This window comes from Misgurnus anguillicaudatus, chromosome 18 (assembly GCF_027580225.2).
Source record: "Misgurnus anguillicaudatus chromosome 18, ASM2758022v2, whole genome shotgun sequence".
In the NCBI taxonomy this organism is placed as follows: Eukaryota; Metazoa; Chordata; class Actinopteri; order Cypriniformes; family Cobitidae; genus Misgurnus; species Misgurnus anguillicaudatus.
Window position 1 is genome coordinate 32,398,883 of NC_073354.2, and position 16,419 is coordinate 32,415,301.

Sequence of the window (16,419 nt, forward strand, 5' to 3'; positions counted from 1 at the left end):
AATGCTCACAAATCTGTATTTTTATTACAGTTAAAGCTATTTTCATGTAGTCGCGATGTTATATTGTGTCATCTTCATCAAAATAAAATGGATAAAAAACGTAGACCCCACTACATTGGTATTTAAATAATATATGCTTATGTTGAACTCTTTATTCTTGTAAAACACTGCTGTAAGCCTCTTCAGTTCCACTCATGCTCATACACGGACATTCAAAACAGTATAATTCACTTTTTATGTAGTTTACATCTTACAAATCATGTTTAATGCGATTAAGCAACCAAACGGCACGTGATCAGCCATGCCTGACGTAAATGCAGCAAGCTACGGAAACCACAGCGCGTCCGACTTCACGTCTCCGTTTTCAGCTCCTCCCCGCCTGCACGCGGCTAATCTCGCCGATCGGTTACATCCAGCCACAGCCGATGTCGAACACACCTATAGGTTTGTTCGAGCACGTGCACAGCCCAAACGGTAGGTGTGTTCGCCTTCATACTGTGCCGCGCAAACTGACAAGCCAATGACATCAAAGTACCGCGAGAGCGAATCGAAAGCATATGAAACATCTGCTCTTGAATCGCTCTCGCGGCATTGTGATGTCATACTGTAATGTCTGCGCAACCCCGCGTAAAGTTGGATATACACCTACATTTCAGCGGTGGCAGACAAGAAGCGCGTGCTGAGTTGAGATGTCGTACTCGTACGTCAAGGTAAAAATATTTTATGACAGTTTAAATAACGCTACCTATAATTAAATAGTTATGTTTTAAATACATTGGTAGACAAGAAATACTATGTACGTCTATGGAATTACACATTAACTGTCGTTCCCGTAATACAGCTCAGTTAAAAGCAATGCAAAAATGATTATATACGCGATTGATATCGATGCAATTGATATTGGTACTGTAAAACGTTATTTGACGATAGACTTTGTGTAAAGCATGAATGCAGTTCCGAATTGTATCGTTAGTATAATTTTTAATCTTGGTAATATAATCAAACTACAATGCTGTGTGGTACTTACCATCGTTGCAGATGCAAGACTGCACGAGGTCACTACCTTTTTATTTTCTGTAACTTAAAGATATTCGTAATATAACAAATCTTTGGTGGTAACGTTATTTGCAAATTTTTGTGTTTGTCTGTAACGTTATATAAATTCATTTTTGTAAACCTCATCAGTGTGTTGACCACCTCCAGATGGCAGACATGTGCTCATTGGATGAACGTTTACCAAGACTTCATGGTTAGATTAGAGCTGTGGTCAAATGGAGAGGTAAGGATTTACTTTAAATCTATCAGAGGTGGTCAAGAGGTTACTTAAGTAAAAGTACAAATAACTACTCAAGTAGAAGTAAAATTCATGATTTTACAAAGTAAGTATACAATGAAAAAGAATACTCAAGTAGCGAGTTACTAGTTACTCTTGACACACTATGATGGTCTGAGGACATTGCTAGTGTACACTTACGTGAAATATAAAAGTTCTCATGTTGTAAATCTCATGTCATTTGTGTTTTGTGAGAAGCACTTATATCTAAACATACAGTACAATATATAGCTAATCAGACATCAATCATTGATGGATTTTCTTCATTCTGTGCTTCAAGTGTATACAGTATTTTTGAAGGTTGCACGCGTTGTGTCTGATGGCAAACAGGTCACATATAATGGTGGGCAAATAGTACACATGTGAAGTTTTGCTTTTAGTAAATAGAAATAGTAGATTCATATCCAACTCAACACCATGCCTCTTTATGTTTTGTGTGTTTCTTGATAAAAGTAAAAAATCACATTAGACGATTCAGTTTATGAAACGAACTGAACAATTCATTCAAACTGATTCGCGAACCAATTCAAAATGTTTTCTTTGTAAAGAATAGACGCAAAATACTTTTGCAATACTTTGTTAAGAATCAACTAAAATGAGTCCCGTTCGTTCTGTTTTTGAAGCTATAATTGTGTTTATAGTGCACAATATAATGTGTTCATGTTTCATGTGTAAAAAAACTACCAATTTTAAAATAAAATACACATTTCGTAATGACTTAAAATACAGTAACGAAGGAACGTTACGCCGCACAGGGTAACAAAGTAAAAGTAAAGATTTTTGTGTTGAAGGTACGTTTGTTGTTGCATGCATTATGCACAGCGACAAAAACGGCAATTATGTAAAATAATTTTTTTATTTTGAAACCATTTGAATTTATGTATAGACCCCTCGGTGTTTCTTTAAACACGAAAGTGGTGGTTTCGGTTGATTACAAATTTCATTCGATTAATAATTAATTGAAAATAATTGGATATATCATAATTGCATATTCGGAAAGAACCTCAATATTCCTACTTCTGTTTATTAATGTCTTTGCTTACTAGCAACACTTTTGTAGTTTTACTTATAAAAGTTTTCTACAAATACACTTTTTGTGAAGGGTTTTTCGTCTGTCATTTTAACACGTTAGGTAGTGCATGCTATCCCAGGTGAAAAAGTAGTACACTTCCATAGTGTACTTAAAGTGCTTTATTTTCACACACTAATTTTGTACTTAATATACTAAAGATTGATCTTTAGTACTTCTTACGGTGTTCTTAAAATCATCTTAGTGTACTTCACTGTGCTATTTTGAGACACCATAAATGTGAACTAAAATGGGCTAAAAATGTATTTAAAAACTGTATTTAGGTACCACTTGTAGTAAACTTGAACCCATCTTTGTATGAAAGTTGAGGTCAAGTTTAATAAAAGTGTTAACTAAATACATTTTTTAATACAGAGATAGTATGTTAAAAGTGCATTTTAGTTCATATTCATGGTGTCTTAAAATAGCACAGTGAAGGACACTTAGATAATCTTAAGTACATTTTAAGAAGTACTAAATTAAGTACTATTTTTTTTGTATATTAACTACAAAATTAGTGTGCGAAAATGTTACTTTAAGGTTAGGGTTAGCTTTTTCACCTGGGATAGACTGTAAAAATATTTAACAATAGCCCTATTCGGACGGGATTAGTTTTACATGGGTAGATGGCGTAATGTAATTTTTCCACAGGACGTCTGTAATATTAATGGTCAATTCGGACGGGATTAGAAATCTCAGTAAAACATTCAGAAGTGGGAGGGGTAACTCGTTTGCGCATCGCGTCACCTCTCGTCGTCACGCGCACATTACCTTGCTTCCTGATATCACATCTGCAAACAACATGACACAGACGAGGAAAACGCGAAACACTGTGTTTAATTTCAGTTTGAGGAGAACGTCAGTTTCAGAAACATTTCCGTGCCTCTAAGAAGTAAATTTGACACTTTTTTACTTTTTTTGAGTTTGTGTCGTGTTATTCAGGAACTGACTTGCCACTGACTTGTTTTTACACCTAGAACGCAAGTAAATGCTTTTTTAAGTGATTTTATATTTAAAAGAAACCCGCTAATTAACAGGAAATGACGGAATTTACCTGTATATTTACAGCTGGTCTATTCGCACTGGATTAGTTTTACCTGAGGTAATTTCTCCGGACCTTTTTACAGAATGTAAAAGTCGCCGAACAAGAGTCTGCTCAGTAGTGGTCGTAAAGTGGTGTCATGGTATCAAGATCCCGCCCATATTCCCATTTGACTCAATCACAGACAGACAAATCAAATCCTTTTTAATAGCATCTTATAACTAACTGAAACCAAACTTATTAAAATGAACACTTAAACTACATCAGTTTGATAAGACACAAATAAAACAATAGCAAAATGTTATTTGAAATTAGATTTTCAAGTGTTTAATTTGATTTCCCATCCGTTTACATTTAGAGGGCGGGGTTTATGACCTACAATGCCAGCTTCCTGCTGTCACTTTTTTAAGATGTGTGTGACATGCCTGGTGCATGCTTCATAAATGTTAAGACTTTTGTTTTATTTATTTTAGGTCTAAAGAAGAATCAAAGTTTCTTGCACCATGTGCATTGTGGCCAGTGGAGCTGAAGGTGACACACATTGACTGCAATCCCAATGACACGCTGGTTCACTTCCAGGGTCAATATTTGACCATCTGTGAATTAGACTACAACATTTTACAAGTTGAAATTCAAAATGCAGTGAAGACCAAAGTTTCACTTCAGGTTGGAGAGCTTTGCTTGGTAGAAGAGCCACAATCTGATCGCTGGTACAGAGGAAGAGTCCAACACAAAGAAAATGATTTGTTTGACGTGTTTTTGCTGGATCACGGAGATATTCTCACCGTCGGACCTGAACATTTGTCCATGCTATCCGACACACTTCTGATGCTCCCACCAAAGATCGTCTGTGGTTTCTTTGCCAACATACTGCCGGTCCAGAAACGATGGAACAGTTTGACCGAGAATTATTTCTCATCCTTGATAGGCAGTCAGATCAACGGGTACATCCATGCTCGTCTGCCATACCAAGTACTCATTCTCGAGGTTCCTGACATTAAAAGTGACTTGTTGAAACTGAAACTGGCCAGACATGTCGACACCAGTACATTTCTGTTACTGGTTGAGTTGCTAATTGAGGTTCCAATTCAGCAAAGCAATGAGTCTGTCCCAGATCTCTTGATTGAAAAGCAAACAGGGCAGGAATACTGTCTTAAATCTTCAAACCTACCGGGCTTTGAAGAGATTCTTTCTCTTAATGGCCCAAAGCTGAAAGTTGGCCAAAGAGCAGAAATGATTTTAACAGCAGCTGTAAACCCTGGTCTGTTTTACTGTCGTTTAACTTCCATGGAAAGGGACGCGCAAGAAATGGCCCAGAAATTAGCACATGTATGCGAGTCTTGCAGTGGTAGCTTAAGCAACAAGGCCCTTGAAAACCTAGGGTTGCTGTGTGCGGTGAAAGGGAAGGATGAGAAATGGCATAGAGGGGTTGTGCAGTGCCTACCTGTGAACTCCCATGTGAGAGTCTTGTTTGTTGACAGTGGATATTGTGAGTCAGTAAAAGTGGAAAACATCCTTCAGTTGACGTCCGAATTCCACTCCACACCAATCATGGCTGTACCATGTTCACTTTCATGCCTGGTTGGGCAAGATGATGGCATTAAAGAACAGCAGCTGGAGACTCTCAAGCATGCATTGCTGGGAGGAACTTTCAAGGTTTCAATAGACAGCTTTTGCAAAGATCAAAACTTCTACTTGGTCACTTTGAGCACAACTGAGATTTCGTCAAAGGCACCAGTAGTGCAAACTGACAATATTAAACCACATGTCAGTGAGAGTAAAGTTGTACGCTGCAGAGACAAAAAAGGTCCAGACATCTGATTCTGCTTCAAATCAAGCAATACAAAGCGGTGCTCTGTTTGAAGGATACGTAGTGCACGTTCAGAATCCAAAACATTTCTGGATTAGGACCAAAGAACAAAACTCTAAGTTTGAGGAGATGATGAAGGAAATTAGTGATTACTTCAGCAAAGTACAGTTGAATGAGGAGATCTTTGAAGACCCAGTTCCTGGTGCTCTTTGCTGTGCCATGTATGAAATGGACATGAGTTATTACAGGGCTCTTGTGGTAGACACTTTGGAAAATGGTGCTGAAGTTTTTTTCATTGACTTCGGGAACACTGAAAAAGTGCCAGGCATGTTAATTAAGAAACTTCCCAAGAAGTTTGCTGTTCAACAGGAATATGCAGTGAATTGTGCTCTAGCGCATGTCTCTCCGATTGAGGATACCTGGACGACCGCAGCGTCTGATTTCTTTAGGCAAGTCACATCAAATAAAACCCTGCTGGTTCGTGTCATTCACAGGAAAAATGGTAAATCCATTGTTGACCTGTTTGAGCAAGGAGAGGAAAATGGAAGGAGTATTGCAGAAATCTTAACAGCATCAAATATGGCGGAGTATTGGAAATATAACCCAGCATCAGTGTCTGTTGACATGAAGAGGCAACCTGAAGTCAAGGGAAAGGCTTAAAATAAGAAAAAAAATGTGAAGCACCCTTATCTGGGGAGCCTACGCTGCAACACATATTCAAGAATGAAACAAGAATGTGCAAAAGAGACATACGTCGAAAGACAAACTCCTAATGAAAGGACAAAATCAAAGGTCATTTCCACAGAGACTTTCAAAGCAATCCCTTTGAAACCTGGATGTCAAGTAAATGTCATTTGTTCAAACGTTAATTCCCCATCAGACTTTTGGTGCCAAAACAAGAGCACAAAAGGGGATTTGGAAAAAATGATGGAGGAGTTGCAGAAATTTTACCAAACTTACACTGTTGTGTACGAGCCCCCGGCAGTATGTTGTGCTGTAAAATCTCCACGGGATGACAGATGGCACAGAGCATGCGTGTTAAGAAAAGACAACCAGGACATGTACGTGATTCTGGTTGACTCTGGCGTAGTCCTAAAGGAAAGGATGGCAAACCTTCGAGCTCTTGCACCACAGTTCTTTGAACTTCAGGAACAAGCATTCAGATGCAGCTTAAACCTGACTGAACCTGCTGCAGGAGATGCATGGAGCGTAGAAGCATGTAAGTTCTTCAGGGATTTTATGTCGGATGATTCAAGCGAAATAATATGCCAAATCAATTCTCAGCTTTACGAGCAAGGTATAGGTGTTATCAATGTGGTCAACATCCATAATCAGTTTCAGCAGGCCACAGCATACCTTGTGGAAAAAGGCTTCGCTGTGGAAATACAAACTCTGAAGCAGCTCGATTCATCCATGTATCCTCGCTCTTTTGTGTACTCTTCCTTCAATGTGAGCTCTGGAAGCGAAGAACAGGTGTACGTTACTCATGTCTGCAGTCCGTGGGAAATCTATTTTCAGCTAAACAGAAATACAGAGATCATTGATAAGCTGATGGAGAGAGTTGCTGAAGAAAGTCAGCTGTTGTCTACCACGTCTGAGGACTGCAGTGGTAATGTTTGTTTGGCACGATATTTTTGCGATGGCCAGTGGTACAGAGCTATGACACAACCTATCCAGTCTCATAAGCACCTGAGCGTGTTCTTCGTCGATTATGGCGATAAACAAATTGCTGAAAAAATTAACGTTATGCCCATTCCCAGAAGAGCATCTGAGTTGCTAATGACACCCATGCTGGCTTTGAGATGCAGCCTTTTTGATATTCCGGAGTGTGAACACTTGCCGGAAGTCAATGCGTGGCTTGAGACGGCCTTTCTCAACAAATCTGTTAAGGCCAAGTTCGTGACAAGAGACAATAGTGGACATTTTGTTTGTGATTTGTATGATGGTAATAATGTGCACATCAATGAAAAAGTCAGAGCGCTCATTGCAACTTACAGTATGAAAGAATGTCATCAGTCTGCAAGTGATCCTGCGTTTGATCCTCAGAAAGAAGCAGCGAACGTTGGGGATTCGGGCAAAGAAGTCAATGCCAAAGAAAGCAGGTGTAAGAAGGTCAATCTGGGTGGCAAACAAACTTCAAAACCAACAAAAACTCCAAAAACAGAACACAAAGCACCAAATAAAGCAACGGTACAGGCGGAACGACGTAAAGCTTCTCCAAAAGTGGTACCTGTTCATCCAAACCTGCCGAAGCTTGCCGATCTTCCTGATACTAAAATTAAACCAGGTTCTAGAGGTGTGGGCTTCATCTCTCATTGCAAATCTGATAGTTCCTTCTTCATCCAGATGGAAGACGATGAACCAAGCATCCTTCAAATGTGCGAGGAACTAAACAGTACTGTCTTCAAAGATAACATGAAACGTGTGACGTCAGAAGTGAAAGTAGGAGATCTCATTGTTGCCGAGTATAAGGAAGACATGGCTTTGTACAGAGCTGTCGTCACTAAAGTGTTAGTCTCTGACCAACTACAGGTTGAATTTGTCGACTATGGTAATACTGCAATTGTTGACAGAAACAATGTTCATGTGCTAACCTCTGCAGTTTTGTCTCAGCCCAGATTGAGCATACTTTGCATTCTTGCAAAACCTCACTCTTCAAACGATGTGGCATTTATCAAAGAAGCGGTCGGTAAGACTTTAATGGTCGAGTATACTCAAAAGCTTGGAAATTCATGGAAAGTGAACATTCGGGTTCACGAGGGTGGCCACACGCATAATGGCGATCAAAAAAAAGAGGCAGTGTCGCCATTAAAAGTTTACGACAAAAATCCAACAGTGTCCCAAGATAAAACCAAAAAGTATGACAGTAATGTTCACATGCTCAAGACTAACACCGGGACCTCAGTCCAACAAAGAAACAAATCAGTCAAGCAAAAAAACAAACTTGAATTCAAAACCAATCAGACTTTTGCAACGCAGCCACATATTAAGGCAGCCACTTCTGAGAAGTCAAAATGGTTTTCAAGGAGGCAATTCATAAGAAAAACACAGGTTGTTCCAAAACCAGAGCCGTTGGTCATTTCCAAACAAAAATCTGTCCCAAGCACTTCAGCAACGAAATGTGCAAAAATGTTCCAGAGAAATACTAGTAATTCAAATGCTATTAAATCCTCTGGTAGGTCACCAATGAGTGCTAAGATTTCTCAGCAAGATGTAAAAGAAAGCAAATCCATGAAAAATGTTAAGTTGCCTGCTGTTGATAGCCAGCTTCCCTTACCAAATACTTCTCCAAAAAGCAGTAAGGATCATGCAGACCAGAAACGGACTCTACGTCACGCACCTGTCCAAATGAACATTGACTATAAAGGATTTGCATCTGCAGTCACCACCCCGGCTGAGTTTTACATTGTTCTTGAAGATGATCTTTTAATCCTAGAAACCGTGTCAGCCATTCTTGAGAACCTTCCAGAAGTGTTGATGCCTTTACCTGAAGGTCATTTCATTCCTGGTTCGAGCTGTTTGGTGAAATTGGGAGAGTTGCAAAAATGGCGCAGAGCAGAACTAGTTCAGTGCGATTTAACATCTGCGCTTATCAACTTGATTGACCATGGGCAATATGCAGTCTTATCAAAGCAGGATATTAGCAAGCTTAAACAACTTCCCGAGGATCTTGCTCGATTACCCAAGGTCACCTACCACTGTATGCTAAGGGGAGTCCAACCTAATGGTCAGGACTGGTCTGATGAGGCCATCATCTTCTTCCAGAACTGTATGTGTCATAGGAACCTTCAGATACGCTTCAGACAGTTTGTGTCTGAGACTCAGTGGGAGGTGGACATTACCACTGGAAACCAAAATCTTGCTAAGCTGTTGGTAGACGCAGGCCATGCCATGTATATTGATAATATGCTTGGAATCAGATTTCAGCAAGAGATTGAGATGACAGAGCAACCGTGTGAAGAAGAATGTCACCCGAGGGAGAACCTTTCGAGGAAAAATGCATCAAATGAATCAACATTTGATCTCAAATCATATCAAGATTCTGATGGGGATCAAGAAAGCAGTTGTGATGAGCCTGGACCTGTGGAAGCAAATCTGAGCCCATCAGCTGGTGGTACCAAACCCTGTAAGTAACTTTTTTATGTTATTTAATTTAATTTTTTGTATTACACAGACTATCATACAAAGCATGAAAAATGAAATGTCATTGTTATTTAAATTCTGTGAGGAAAAATAATAAATCTTTTTATTAATTTATTTAGCAAAGCATGCTTTTCTAACCTTTGCTCTGTTTTAAACCAACTTCATGCTTTTTAAATAATATTAAAACCCTTTACCTGTTTTTTTTTGTAGAGTGTAGTGCCTTTTTTTCGTGCAATATGGACATGTGACACGTTTAGAATTAATAAACTTTAAAAATACTACAGAACAGCGCAAGCCGGAAGCGGCGTGCTTGTCACGCGTCCTGCGAGAACAGCATTAGTGAAACAAAACACAAGAGCATTACTTTTAATAAGGTAGCCTAATATTTTTCTAACAAACAAACATTCCCGTATCAGAAATTAACAGCACAGTAATTACTGACATCGTAAAGGGTACGCCATTTAAATAAAACAACGAAAATAAATGAATGAAGTTCAACAAACTGTAATAAAACGGTAGCATACTTTCAAAATCAAGTTTATTTATAACACTTACACCATCCAATATGTTTTTTCATCAGTAGAACAATAATGAAGATGTTTTGCAGAAACCCCAGTGCTCCGTCATGCAAGTCAACCGATCCGCACACTTTAAGAGCTAAAGCATATATATCCAATACAAAAGTAATCCCCCATAACTTCGTGTGACATATTGACGTCTTGTGAAGCAAATCAATCAGTTTTTGCAAGAAACTGAACGTTATTTACAACATTATTAGCGTGAATGCCAAAGCAGGTTTTCCGTTTGAGGCGATCTTCCACTGGTGGCGTTTAGTGGCTGTTGGCTATGGATGTTGGTCTCTCTGCGCCACCTATAAAGCGGGATCGTGAAGCGCACTTCCTTCTTGGCAAAAACTCTGCATTAACGCTGAAAAATATTTTATATAAATATTCGAATCTCAAAAATGAAAATCGAATGTCAACCCATGGAACGAATATTCAAATATTCTGGTCCAGCCCTACAGCTATTTAATAAAAAAATGCTATGTAAATCTTGATGTATTTTTTTCTGCATTTGCCCGTTTAAAAGGTGTAAATGTCGTAAGTGCAGTGCCAACTGAGGCGGAAAATGTTTGCTGTTTTTCGTGTTGTTTACATTACATGCACGTATGCACCGATTGCAAACAAAACATGTGAGATTTTGATTTACTTACGCCTGTGGTTGCAACTCCTAAACACACAAGATTTAAAACGTCTTTCAAATTGGGACTGCTCCATCAGTTGTAAATAGGGATGCACCGATCCGATATTCTGGATCGGTATCGGGGCCGATCCGGCATTTTTTGCTGGATCGGATATCGGACTAACAGGACCGATCCAATTCCGATACTGCGCGTTACCCATGGTTGTCACTGACAAGCGATTAAAACGTCAAAGTATTATAAAAGCACCATAAACGTTTTTATGCACTATAATCAAAGTCATCTTACACTCAATAGCTTCATGTGAAGGAACAAACGCACATTTAAAAATATTCATGTTCACAGAAACACTGTAACTTACTTGCAAACTGAGTTAATCCACTGATGAGAAGCGGACGGATAAAAACGCGTCATTCAACACAGGCACACACACAATAACACACACAATAACTGTAACGTTAGGCTTTATTTAAGATCTTATTTCATAAAGTCTCAGTAAGCTGTTGGATGGATGCAATTCACTATGTGCTGAGGATTCACAGGTGAAGCAGACGGATGAAACGCGTCATTCAACACACGAACCCTCAATAACTACAGGCTGTTTTAAAGATCTTATTTTATAAAGTCTCAGTAAGTTGTTGGATGGATGCAATTCAGTATGTGCTGAGCACACGATGCATCAAATCTCTTTGTGTTTTAATAGTTATGAACTTAGCTTTCCATTGTGGAGCGAGGATTCCCATGCGAGTGTGAGGACGCTTCTAGAGCATCAATGCTGCACAGTATTGCGCAGAATGCGCACTTAATATGATTTAGGCGCATCAATTCTGCACCCGAAATGTGCATAAAAGGTCCGGTTAAGTGCATAATTCCCAAAATAACCATCTGCACACTAAAGCTTTTTTACTGTGACTTTTTGCGCAATTAAGGAAAATATATTTAGCATACTTATTTGATCAAACGTGCCTATTTTATTTTCTCCTAAACACTGCCATGGTTAATAATTACTAATGTTCTTGTAACTTGTAAATCATTTAAAATTATTGGTTTTTAATTTAAAAGTATAATTATATATAATATAATTATATTATGCTAGATTTAGACATTTATATAGTGTATGTCTGTGTGTGTGTGTGTGTGTGTGTGTGTGTGTGTGTGTGTGTGTGTGTGTGTGTGTGTGTGTGTCTGTGTGCGTGTGTGTGTCTGTGTGTAATTTAAATTGCTCAAGAAAAATACAGTAGTATCGGATCGGCAGGTATCGGAATCGGCCGATACTCAGAATTCGGGTATCGGAATCGGATCGGAGATGGAAAAAGTGGTATCGGTGCATCCCTAGTTGTAAACAAGTGGCAAACTGAGCCTTGTTTGTAAAGCAATCCTCTCCGAAATGCAGCCAGGGAACAAACATAAACCCATTCGCAATTACGTTGCTGTCCGGAAAAACTGCATTCATTGTTGTCTTAAGACAGGGAAAGCTAAATAAGGTTTTCTTCCTAAATCCAAAAACACACTTTTATCAAACCATCTTTATAAAACAAAGTTGTTGCGTGCTTTGCAGTGATACCGGTGACTTCTACTTGCTGGAGCAATACTAATGCTTGCTGTCACTTGACGTGCAGGGCCGGCATGCTTTTCTGGGGATAAAGGCCCATTAAAAGGAATATGGGGTCAATGGATACCCTTGTTTGAAAAAAAACTTTCCGAAACTTGTAGGAAAAGGGAGGCGTGAGTTTGGCCCAGAAATACTCTGTCCAAGCTAAGATGCTTTTTTGACACTTTGCTTATGTTTAGCATGAGGGTTAGAACTCTTAAACTGTGGTAATAAGTCAGAATGCATTAAATAGCATTAACCCCCCCCCCCCATTTGTATATAATGCAGCCAAGAAATGCAACCTCAGGAAGCTGCAGCCTTCAGATTTAGAAACGGCCCATGACTCGCTCATCATAAAACACTCGCTTGTCTCCACCTACTGGATAAGCAATGTAACTGACAGAAAGAGCCTATGAACAAATCTTTTGGAGAATGGATAATTTTTTAGTAAACGTAATTAATAAAAGATTACACGATTGATAATAAAGTAGCCAAACACTTCACATATTGACAAAGCTTTAAGTTATTAAAATGTATTTTTTTTTAAATAATATAGAACAATGGTGTTGGGATAAATTTACTATGCAATCATTTTAACCCTTAACCATTTCCATGCAATGACATTTCATTTTGTAGTGAAACACTAATTTATGTAATATAATTTATAGAATATAATTAAAATATAATTTTTTTTGTGTTTTTCATTTTTAGGTTCACTGATGTGAGAAGGCGTTGTAATTTGTGAGTATGGATAAAATGACTGCAGCACTGTAGAGTCCAGAACAGTTATAGTCTTTATATAATCTTTATAGATTCATTACATTTTCCTGTTGTTTTCTTTCTTTTTAGAAAGAAACTTGCCAAGTCCAGTTCTAGTTTGGGAGTCATTTTTGTTTATAATCAAGTATTTTATATCAGTTGATTTGTTTTCAGACTTTCCAGTTTGGATGTTGTAAAAGCAGCACTGTGTTCTATAAAAATAGTCTGTCTTGTTTTATAGATTACCGTATGTTTGTTTTTTATTGGTTCCCTTGGTATGCAAGTAACGAACATGTTGTTGAAATACTATCGATCTTTACCTCATACTATTCTTATTATGAATCAGACTACAAACCTACAAGCTTTTTGGCAATTTTTTTCTATAAACCGACAAATAAACATACAAATATTGTTCATGTATGATGAATTGTATAAGTAGTTCATTGATGCTTATGATTCCTTTCTAAAGATCAGCAAAGTTCAGTCACCAGCAAAGCTTTACTTTGTAATTTCATTTTGAAAGATTAATTATTTTAGTTTGACTTGTTGTGAATATGTGTACTGTAAGAACACACAATAAAACAATATTACGAGCTGACGGTGGAAAAGTTGTTGTCAGAAGTGGGATTCGAACCCACGCCTCCAGAGAGACTGCGACCTGAACGGCCATCCTGACATACATTAATAACGCACAGTATTTTTTTTTTACATATTATAGAATGGCAAATTTTTGTACCGACGAACCATTTTCAGATATTGTTTAAAAATATTAGAAAATAATTGGTAGTGCAGTAAAGTTATACAGTACAATAAGCACGTACAATAAGGGTTTTGGGGGCTTATGGCGGAACGGACAGTTTTAACCACTCAAATATATTATATATGTATAATCTAAACAACTTAAAGTATTAAAATAAAAAATATTTTTATTTTTTTAAACGTTTTTGTGCTCGCGTGACGTCACTGCCCCGCCCATCTTCTGGACGAACGCACCACGTGATCAGCACCACGCGCCTCTCGTCATGTGACCGCAAGTGGTTCCTGCTACACGGCGATGATTAGTAATCAGTCAGGACTGCTGTATCATGTCGAACCGTGCGCATTAATTTATTGACTAATGTAAAACATGGCTCATTTACGCATTTGTATGTCGGCACTCCTTCGTCAAATCTGTACTACTGTAATTTTTGCGTTCATACTGCTTCAGTATTTCCCTTCATCAGCGGGCTCGGTTGATCCATGGTACCAGGATCTGTGCAGGTAAGAGCTAATAAACAAACAAATTGCTTATGTTATTCATTTATGATGTATAGCATACGAACACTTGTGTTAGGCCACATATGTTTGTGTTTATATATGATCTAGATCGTGCATGAAAGTTTTGTTGACATTTTGAGAGCTAGTTATGGTTTTTTAGCATTAGCCTATGTGTTTAATGCATTACAACCTGAGAAGAGTTTATGCTTGTTTTTAAGGTAGGCAGATATCTAATAGCTGGATCTATATGGAGCGTATGGGTCATAAACAATCATAAAACTACCATGAGAGCTCATGCAAAACTTAAAAGTGTGTGTGTGTTTGCTTTAAAGTTACAAATGGGAGGCCATTGACCAGGACAGCAATGTGAGATACACACTGAAGCTTTGTGAATCCTCACCAAACACGGGTTGTGGAAAAGACAGTGCTGTTTGTGCTCAAAACCTTACAAATGGACAGAAGAAGTCAGTAGGTAAGTGCAATGCATCAGTTTCAGGGTTGCATGATGCACATCCAAAAGCATTTACAGGCTATACTGTACCTATAGGATGCATTTGACTATTTTGTCTTATATGTGACCTTACCAAGTGTGGGGTTTTATCTGAATGTTATGGCATTGATTTATGATTCAACTAAATTGATTGGAGAATTGATTCTTTAGTGGTTAGGATAACAAATGGTCTTGATCTTACCATATGTACAAGACTTAATATAATCATTTTATTATGGTCTACATGAGAGAGTGACTACATTAAATAATTATGGGTGGATAAATAAAAAAATGGCAAGATAATGCCAGGGTCATATTGCACACCTGAAGTGAAGTGAAAACCGAAAAGACTTCAATTGTATTGCGTTTAAGGAACCAATGCATTGTGACGTGCAAAATGTTCAAGTAAATTATTAAAATGCTTAGTTTTATGGTACTACAGTATTTTGTACTCCCTTTACATTTGATCAAATGCCGTTTTTTATAATAATAATGTGTGTCACCCTTTTAAACATCAGTACTTAGAAATTGTTTACCTGTATTATGCATACAAATGTATTGATGCATATGATTTCCTTTTCCTCTAATGAGATTCATCCTTATAAATAGGAATGCACGATATATCGGCCGATATATTGTTATCGGCCGATAACTGCTTATTTTTAATGTTATCGGTCTGATAGCAAAATAAGGCAGATAAATGAAAGCCGATAAATGCTGGATTATTTTGGTTTGTTGAACCACTTCACTTGCTCATTGCTGGCCATGTGGAGTTTTGATTGGTGCTTTCTGTGACATAGCACGAAGATGACACGTGTTGCGGGCTTAAGAAGAGTATGCTAGTCTAGCGCAAAGACAAGATGTCCGCAGTCTGGGAGTTTTTCATTGTGAAATAATATGAATATTTATCGGCCTATATATATATATATTGTGAAATAATATTAATATTTATTGGCCTATATATATATCGGTTATCGGCCCCCAAATATAAAGAATGATCGGTTATCGGTATCGGCCAAAATGTCCATATCGGTGCATCCCTACTTATAAACATTAGGCCATGTGGTTTTTACCATTTCTTGTCATATCAGTCTAGTGTAAAGTATGTTATTCTTTTGGATAAAGAAGGAAGTATTGACTTGTATTTGATCTAGAACTTCACAAGGAAGTTAACAGTTCTTACTTTCTGTCTTCACAATTGTTAATGACCTTGCAACACAGGCAGTGATATTTCATGGTTGTTTAAATTTGCACAGCACCTTTAAACACACAAAGCACTGGATTGTTTGGTCTTAAAAAAAAACATGTCAGCTGACCTCCGTATGACAATGACCCATCAACTATTCCGACCAATAACAACTCTTTGTGTGATTATATTATCTCGAGATTTACATTTACAATGGGGTTTGGGAGGCTGTTGCATCACATGCCATGATGTAATCACGTGACCATATAAAAATAACCAGCACATATTGATTTTCCTTTTTGAACATGTATTGAGTCATATGTGATAGTTTTTACATTTTATATAAAGTGCCCTTGAAGCAAAAGCAAAAGTAGTTTATTTTGTAGAAGTCATGTGAAATGTCTATTTATAACTGTGTGTCATGCTGTGCAGACATTTGTTTAAACAGTTGATTGTAGTTAAACCTACGTTGCAGCCTCACGTCTTGGTTGGTTTGTAACTGCGCTTGACATTTAGACGCGTGATTCACCGTAACACA

General features: G+C 37.9%; 2 protein-coding genes across 2 annotated transcripts in view; both read left to right on the forward strand.

Moving 5' to 3' along the window:
* Positions 1-578: 578 nt before the first annotated feature.
* Positions 579-12,930, forward strand: tdrd15 (tudor domain containing 15). The gene is given in 5 exon segments (XM_073856322.1): positions 579-710; positions 1,186-1,279; positions 3,918-5,222; positions 5,224-9,380; positions 12,901-12,930. Coding segments are annotated over 4 exon segments (5,484 nt in total). The 5' UTR covers positions 579-710; positions 1,186-1,271; the 3' UTR covers positions 12,915-12,930.
* A 1,016-nt stretch (positions 12,931-13,946) lies between these two features.
* Positions 13,947-16,419, forward strand: part of igf2r (insulin-like growth factor 2 receptor) — a 50,035-nt gene continuing 47,562 nt past the window's right edge. Inside the window, exons 1-2 of the mRNA XM_073856324.1 lie at positions 13,947-14,208; positions 14,538-14,677. Of these exons, the coding sequence (XP_073712425.1) occupies positions 14,075-14,208; positions 14,538-14,677 (274 nt within the window). The 5' untranslated portion in view covers positions 13,947-14,074. The remainder of the gene's footprint in view (positions 14,209-14,537; positions 14,678-16,419) is intronic.